Source organism: Ciconia boyciana, chromosome 5 (assembly GCF_034638445.1).
Source record: "Ciconia boyciana chromosome 5, ASM3463844v1, whole genome shotgun sequence".
Lineage (NCBI taxonomy): Eukaryota > Metazoa > Chordata > Aves > Ciconiiformes > Ciconiidae > Ciconia > Ciconia boyciana.
The window spans coordinates 27232393-27240623 of NC_132938.1; the positions used below are offsets into that span (position 1 = coordinate 27232393).

Below are 8231 nucleotides of genomic sequence, written 5' to 3' on the forward strand. Positions count from 1 at the left end.
GCCGCTGCCGCCACCTCAGCCCCGCCGCTTCTAGCACTTTCTCCACACCGACGTAAGGCGGGCCGGGGTCCTCCCCGCCGCCGGCCGCGCCCCGCTCCCGCTGAGGAAGCCGGCCTTCGGGGCCGGGCGGTGCCCCCGGTCCCCCGCAGCCCCGGCCGGGCTCTCCCCCGCCCCGCGGCTGCCCGACACCGACCCCCGCCGGCCTTTCGCTGCGCGGAGCAACCGCTCGCCGCGGCTGGCACCGCCGAGCCCCCCGCCCTCCCCCCGCACTTTGGTCGTGCCCTGCTCCTCCCTCTCCCCCCACCGCGGCGCGGAGTGGGCCAGCCCGCCCCTATATAGGAGCCGGGTGGGCAGGTCCGCGTCGCAGCGTCGACGGTCGCGGGGGGCTGTGAGCGTGGTGTCGCGTCGTGGGGGACATCGTCGTGCCTGGGGCGCAGCCTGCCTTCTTCCCGGCTCCCCGCCACCCTGCAGCCATGGCCTGGCAGCCTATGGAGATCAACCCCGAGGTGCGCGAGGGGGCCGCGGCAGGGGAGGGGGCTGGGGGCCGCGGGATGGGGCCGGGGCCGCAGGGGCGGGAGGGGGCCGGGGGCGGGCGGTGGGGCGCCGTCTCTCCCCGGCACTCACCCCTCTCCCCCCGCATTGTCTTCCAGATGCTGAACAAAGTGAGTCCCCGCCGCAGGACCGCCGCGGGCGCCGCCCCTTCTCCCTCCATCCCTCGGCATCCCGCCCTGCCGGGGCAGCGCCGGCTGGAGCGGCGCGGAGCGGAGTCGCTGCGCGGGGCGCGGCCGCACCTGCGGAGCGGCGCTGGGGCCGCGCCCTCCCCCGGGGGCGCCCCCTCGGGCGGGCGGTGCCGGCGGCGGCGCTTGGGCGCGGCCGGCAGGTGGCGCCGCGGTGCCGCGCGTTGTGCTGTGTCATTGGGGCGCGGCGCGGGGGGGGCCGGGCCCCGCCGGGGGGGGTGGGGGTGTCGCGGCCGTGCCACCCGCTCGCTGTGCCCCCTGCAGGTGCTGTCCCGCCTCGGGGTGGGTCCCGGCTGGCGCTTCGTGGACGTGCTGGGTTTCGAGGAGGAGGCGCTGGGCGCCGTGCCGGCCCCGGCCTGTGCGCTGCTCCTGCTGTTCCCCCTCACGGAGCAGGTAGGCGGTGGGTGGTGCCCCCCGCGGGGTGGGGGCGCTCCCGGGGGCGGGGTGGAGGGGGCGGCTGTCGTGTCCCTCCTGGATTGCTCTCCTTCGCAGGTCCTCTGGGCTGCAGCCCTGGAGGCAACAGCTGGATGGGCTGGGTTCAGGCACGGAGCCTGCGGCTGCCCTGGAGCTGTGTGACAGCTGTGTGCCGTGTGCGGGGTTTCTGGGTAGGCTACCTAGGCCATGTCTGGCCTAAATGCCCCTGGAGTAAAAAGCAGGCTGTTAGCAGCAATGTCGGTACCTGCTGGCTGCTGTCAGGAGTGTGCCTGTGTCATCTCTCCAAGCATCAGATGGTCAGGCACAGGTTTGGCTTGCACTGGGGCTGTAGGTGGCTGGTGGGTAGTATGTGCTGGGTGCTTGGCCCCAGCCTCCAAATAGCCTGAACTAAAATGTACTGAGCCACAAAACAAGGCCTTTAATGCCTCTCTTACACTTTGCTTTGTGTATCAGACTGAGGAAAAAACATCAGCAGTCTTGAGTGAGAGGAATAGCGATTCTGTTACCGTGCTGAATCATTGCGTCTGGAGAGGCCTAAATTCTGTATGATTAATACAGTTAGTCCAATTGATGCTAAGGAAGTAGATGAGGAGATGGACTTTGAATTAAAGTATATTTAACAGGTTCTTTAAAGGAAGGATTATAGCCTTTCAGTAGTGATGGGTTTTATGCTTGTCTATACATTGCATTGTTCTCATGGGGAGGAGTTCTTCATGAAGGGAAGTAACCTAAAGGTAGAAAGGCAAGCTATTGCAGAGACATGCTGAGTAGTCTCATTAAATGGACCAAAACAATTGAGAGAGGATATAAGAGCCTATCTATTATATGATTTCCCACCCCAAGCTATTTCCAGTGTACATGGAGAGGCTAAGAACAGTGCCTTTGGATATGACTGAGTCATGCAGGTAGTCCATTAAGACTTGGCCTGCATCCAGTATAGACACACAATGCTTTACTGGAACTATGCCACAAAGATGACTTTCTGGGTAAATCTTTGTCCAAATTTTTGTTGAGTCCTGGTATCGACTCTCCTGCACAACTCATTTGTCTAGTAATATGCACAATAAAAAGATATCACTGTGGTTGAAATGCTTAAAACAGTTACATGTTTACAGCATGAGAACTTCAGGAAACAACAGACTGAGAAAATAAAGGACCAAGAAATCAGTTCCAAGGTGTATTTCCTGAAGCAGACAGTCAGTAACTCCTGTGGGACAATTGGTCTGATACACGCAGTTGCTAATAATAAAGACAAACTGAAGCTTGGTGAGTATGAATGTTCTGAAGTGCTTGAATTTCCATTTTTTTATGACAGAGGAAAACTGAGTGGGTATGTGCTATAGGAGACACTTGGGGCTTTCATGCAAGCCAAGTTAAGGCATGCTGTGCTGCTTCAGTTGGTAAGTGGGTCTTTCAGCTTTTGGAGGGGGACGTGGTCTTGCCTACTGCCTGAATTGCAGAAGGGAACGTACTTTGACTCCTGTCTGGTAGCTGCAGAGGTATCATCCTAGTGAGCGATGCAAGAAGAAAAGGGCACATAGTAGGATTGTCGAAAGTCTGTTTGTAATTAGGAAGTATGTTCAGAAGTAGCTGTTGACATTGGGGTTGATGATGGCAACTGAAGAGATAAAGTTCTTCATGCCACTTATGTCTAATATAAACAGACTTGCTCAGGGTGGCCTGTAAATCAGTCTAAAACATGTTTTCTTTTTGCTGGGAAAGTAGTATAGGATGGTAAGGGTCTGTAAGTAGACTTTTCCTGCAGAGCTAATAGTTTTGATGGTTGTCTTCCTATAGAAGAGGATATAAAACTGGCTTAGGCAACTGGTGGCTGGAAACTCCTAGAAAGAAGGATTACAAGTTCTTGTCAAAAAAGGGTTGTCATTGAGTCCAGGAAATACTTTATTGTTCAAAGACTAGAGATTTGCAAAGTACAACTTATTTTCCCTACTCCAAGAGAACCTGAACCCTTTGGGTGGTGTGGGATTCCTTCTTAAACAAATAAAAACACATATGGAAGGCTAAATGAGAGTAGCTTTGCTTTACTGCTCTTGAGAGGATTTTCTGAAATAGCACACTCTTGATGAGTGAAATGAATGATGCATGTATGACTAGAACTCAGTGCATCTTAGTACTGCACTACTAGTTTGTTCTGGAAAACCAAAGTAAGCCTAGCACAACAAGTGCTGTGTTCATTTGAAGGCAGGGAGACCTCAATTTCATCTACCCATATTCTGTCAGTTGATAATTAAGTGTCTTCACAGCTGGCACCTTTCTTGAATTTTTTTAAAACAAGACTGAACACTTCTGCTAAATCTGCAAGTTGGGAAATCAGAAAAGCTAAATCCCATTTGAAAGTGAGTTCTAAGGCAAGCATCCAGAGTACCCTGAAGCATTTGAACTCCGGCTGTTTGTGTAGATTGTTAATAGTGTCTGGATAAATAGCTTACTTCAAGTGGTAGTTATACACTTATGCTGGAGATGGTTCCAGGCTGAATGCAATGACTCCTAGTTAGTGCAACAAGTATTAATTACTGTGGGCTGCATCTGAACTGTAACTGATGCTTTACCTATACTGAATAAAGTTTTTGATCGTCTTGTGCAGATGAGGGGTCTGCCCTGAAGAAGTTCCTTGATGAAACAGCTGATCTGTCTCCTGAAGAGAGAGCTAAGCATTTTGCAAATAATAAGGTATGTGAACTACACAAACTGCTGACAGCTGTCAGCACTTGAGAATGTAGTAACCTGTATCTGCTTTCTCTTAAGGCTATACAAGAAGTCCACAATTCGGTTGCACAAGAAGGACAATGTCGGGTAAGATATGAATGTGTAAAATCTTGGGAGAAGGGGTTAATGAATGTGGTAGAGCAGTACAATTTTTTGCCTGGTAAATAGCTGTTACAGCTTATGAGGAAAGAGGAGTGACTCATGAGTAAATGCTTGTGTAGGGTTTCTTCCTCAAACGTGGACTGAAAATCTGGGTTCAGACCCAGTTGGAAAATGTGACTGTACGGTAGGATTTTTGGTGCTTGACCTTATAGAGGTCTTGCAGAGACCTCTTCAGCTGAAGTTTAGTCCTTTGCTGTTGCTTTGTTGACACCTCTGCTGTCCTGTAGTCACAAGCAGGTTCACAGTGCTAGGCTTTTTTCAATCTCACACATGTATCTAATGGTCTCTCCTAAGGTTGAGGACAACAGTCTGAACTTCCACTTCATCCTGTTTGTCAATGTGGATGGAAATCTGTATGAATTGGGTAAGGTCCTGAGAACTCTGGAGTTGGACTGGGCCTACTTTACACTGTACAGCAGCACTGGGGACTCAGGCTAGATACTTGGAGCTAGTAAAGCTGTTCACTGAGGCTCTCAAAGACAATACATAATTTGTATCTTCACTTGAAGATTTTAATTGAAGGTGGGTTGCACTGAAGGCCTAGGCCTGCTTCTAAAGCATGTGGTCTCCTGTAGAGCTGGGAATACTTACTCCCCTTCTCGCTCAAGCTATGTATTGACAATTTATTCTGACCTCCCAAGTATCTTTGTGTGTGTACTTGTTTTTTGGGCCCCCTATGCTCAGTTCTGCTAATTCAGAAGTAATACTAAGTACACTGAGTGATTGGACTTTCTTTCAGATGGGCGTATGCCATTTCCTGTAAACCATGGCACAAGCTCAGATGACTTGCTATTGAAGGTAAGACTTTCTCCTGTCTGTTTCCCTGAAAAAAAGGCTTATAAAAGGGTGAGAGGCATGCATTCAGTGTGTAGTGGCTGTACCTACTTGCTGTACAGGGCTGCTTATGGTAACAAGGTAGTATTGTGCTACAGAGCTAGATACCCATTAAGTGTATTTATTAGCTGATGCTACAAGACCTTGTAACTTGGTGGGACCCAGAGAGGAGCTGCAAAGACTTGGTCTTTACAGCAAGTGTATTCTGATAACCTAAACAGCTCTTTCTTTTCTTCCAAGGACTCTGCTAAGATCTGCAGACAATTTACAGAACGTGAAAAAGGGGAAGTTCGTTTTTCTGCTGTGGCTTTCTGCAAGTCTGCCTGAGACTCTGAAGAGATGCAAGGAAAGCAGTCTAATAGCACACCAGTAAATGCAGTCTAAACTCCAGTGCTTCAGTACTTGTTAAACACAGCTGTTCTGGTAACTTAAATTGTTTCCACCTTTTGCTATACACAGGAGCAACATCAGCTGAGCTTATGCTAAAGGATGAGCTCAAGTTTTAATGTGAACAGTTTGGACACATCAGATGTCTTCAGACTCTTTTTTCACATGTTAAGTAGAAAATGCTTAACAGAGCTTGTTTAATCTGTGTCATGTTAATTGAGCTGTTGGTTGATATTTCCTTGTCCTTAATGAGAATAAAATGTTCTGCTGGAAGACTAAATGGACTAAAGTGATCACTAACTTTCTCCAAAAGGAGTTCTGTGGCATCCTTTATAAACCTTGTTTTCAAAAGACCCTCAAAGCTCTCCTCTGAGCAAAAAGTTAATGTCAGCCTCGGGTTAGCAGGACAATTGCTTTTTCTAGTGTCCTGAAGGCCTCCAAGAATGGAGAGATGCACTACTGTCTGCACAGCATGTTCCAGTGCTGCGCTATCCTTCTGGTAAAGCTTTTCCTAATGTCCAGTCTGAAACTTAAGCTGCAATTTGCCACCTTGAATACATTTATTTTAGTTAGAGGGGTAAGATATGATGAATGAACACCCAAATGTCACCTTGAAGCTGTTCTTAAACAGAAGCTATTTGTATTAATGCTGCAAGTAACAGAATACCCACTGAATAGGTTGGTGGTGTGTTTCCTTAATAGGAGACAGTCTCAGAACAGGTTTTTCTCCTACCTGTGGTTAAAAGAAATCTGCTGGCTAATGCTGAACGTGATCCTTGGCTAGCCGGTGTGTACTTACTAACTTGTGTTAGGGAGGCCTCAAAAGAGGCTATACTACCTGTCCCTTCCAAAATGACCTAAAAAAGGAGAAACCCACAGTGCATGAATTTTTAATAGAAGGATGAAATTTGGGGTTCAAGGGGGAACAAAGATATTTGATATAGATTACATATTCCTTGGCATCAACTCTGTGACCTTCTCTGGAAACTGTTCTTACCTGAGTCTAGCTGCTGTTTATCTGCAGTTCATTGCTGATACCTCAGGTAGCTGTAAGAAGGGATGAAACACCCTTCAACTCAGGCCTTCCTTCTAATGCGTTGTGTCCCAGTCTGTGCCTGCCAGCCGTGTTGTATGGTGCTGGGTGACTTATGTTCTTAGGTGGTCACTGGTGCTCTTGTGTATGATGCAAAATTCCTGGCTTCCAGGCTTTTTTGAAGGGTAATTCAAAATGCAAGCTTTGATTAAATCTGTGTGGTCTGAAGGTGTTTGGTGTTGGGCCTTGTTGCTGCTCATACAATTGCCTGATAGTTGAAGCTAGCAGGGGGTTGCAACACACTTTAACTTGAATTCTGAGGATTAACTAAAGCTCAGAGTGCTTCAATTCTGAACGTTGGTCTCTTTCAGTTTCTGTTAGCAGGGAGGTGAAAGCTACCTGCCGAGAAAAGGTCTGTTACGTGTCACTCGCTGTTCTCTACAACAGCATCTTACTCTGCCTGTTAGTGGAAGCTGTCGTAGGGTGGAGGGAGGCCTCCTGGGGCATCTCCACTGCAGCCTCCTGCACCAGCGCAGGCTCAGAGCCATGCCTGCGGCTCAGGCTGCTTAGCAACGAAGCCTGCAAGAGAGGAAATGCAGGTGGCATGAGTGCAGGAGGATGGAAGGAGCAATAAGAATCAGATATGGTAGGAGGAGGGGGCAGGAGAGAGGGCAGAGCCTAGTCAGCTGTATGCTGTACTGGGGGGAGCATGCTTTAATTCTGCAGGGGAGTCTTCATGCCTTTAAGGCCATCACGGAGGGTACCTGCTGTAACTGTGTCTGTGTACAGTTAGGCAGGCAGTCAATGCTGAAGCAACCTGAAAGTGCCTTTGAGATACCCTTGTATTTTTTACAGTGATTGCAGCAGTCCAATGTTTCTGGTTTTGTTTTTTCTTTTTTTTTTAATGTAGCAGTATAAATCTCCAGTGCTACTAAAGTTATTTTAGTGTTTCATAAACTTCTCTTTCACTCTTTTGCTCAAGCTTCTGGGTTAAGAATCTACTGACAGGCAACATTTGAGTAATTTTGGCCTCATGGAAAAAACAGGGAAAAGGTTGTGACAGACCTTTATTTTCTCACCTTCTGGTCCCAGGTACAGCTTCAAAGGATGGAAATAACAACTAAGGAATGAATGTTATCTATCCAGTCATGTATAACATCACTAGCAAGGCTGTTTTCCCCTACTAAAATTACGACAGGGGCCTGGCAAACAGCTGGGCTTTCGTCTAAAACAGCCTGGATAGAAAGAGGAAGATGAGTTGCTGGGAATGGCGAAGATCTCAGGAGTCTGGATACAGTTGCTTTGGATGAAGCAGGTCTCAAACAATGGGTGAGGAACTGTATGCTGAATAGATGGAAGCTTTTGCAATACTAATGGCACAGCTGTTCCAGATGTGCTACTGCATTCAGAAGAAAAGTCACGATGCATGGAAGTGTGTATGTGCCAAGTCAAGACCATATAGAATAAGCCATAAATAGAAAAGATGGAGGATGTTTTAAAGTCATATCAGGTGTGTATAATCCCAAAATAAATGTTTTTTTATTTGTGTTTTCCAGCTAGTTTTACCTACTTGCAAGTTTTTCAATTTTAATCTTTGTCCATTGTTTCACACTTTAGCAGAAGTGATTGGACCAAGAGGTATAAATGTCTGTAGGCTTTTTTTAGAGTGCTATGAATCAAAACACATTGGTTTTGTGAGAAGATGCTCTCTGGTAACTTAATATTTTCTGTTACTCACATCTTATCTAAAGCAAGGCTCATTTTGTTTCTTTTCTCTGCTTGTTTTCTCCTCTTTGTATTTTTATCTTAAGTCTGTAGTTCCATATGGAACTGCTACCGTTCCTTGATTTCCTGTGCATCTTCCTTAAGTAAATTAGCTCTTTGGACCCTGTCCATTTCTTATCTAAAACCCCACG

General features: G+C 47.8%; 1 protein-coding gene across 1 annotated transcript; it reads left to right on the forward strand.

Annotated features, from left to right (window-relative positions):
- The first annotated feature begins 349 nt into the window (after nucleotides 1-349).
- On the forward strand, nucleotides 350-5558 carry UCHL1 (ubiquitin C-terminal hydrolase L1). Its single transcript, XM_072861549.1, has 9 exons — nucleotides 350-506; nucleotides 651-662; nucleotides 1002-1130; nucleotides 2288-2438; nucleotides 3778-3863; nucleotides 3939-3986; nucleotides 4356-4425; nucleotides 4801-4859; nucleotides 5136-5558. Exons 1-9 carry the CDS (start codon nucleotides 474-476, stop codon nucleotides 5220-5222), a joined length of 675 nt encoding a protein of 224 aa, XP_072717650.1. The 5' UTR covers nucleotides 350-473; the 3' UTR covers nucleotides 5223-5558.
- The last annotated feature ends 2673 nt before the right edge of the window (nucleotides 5559-8231 follow it).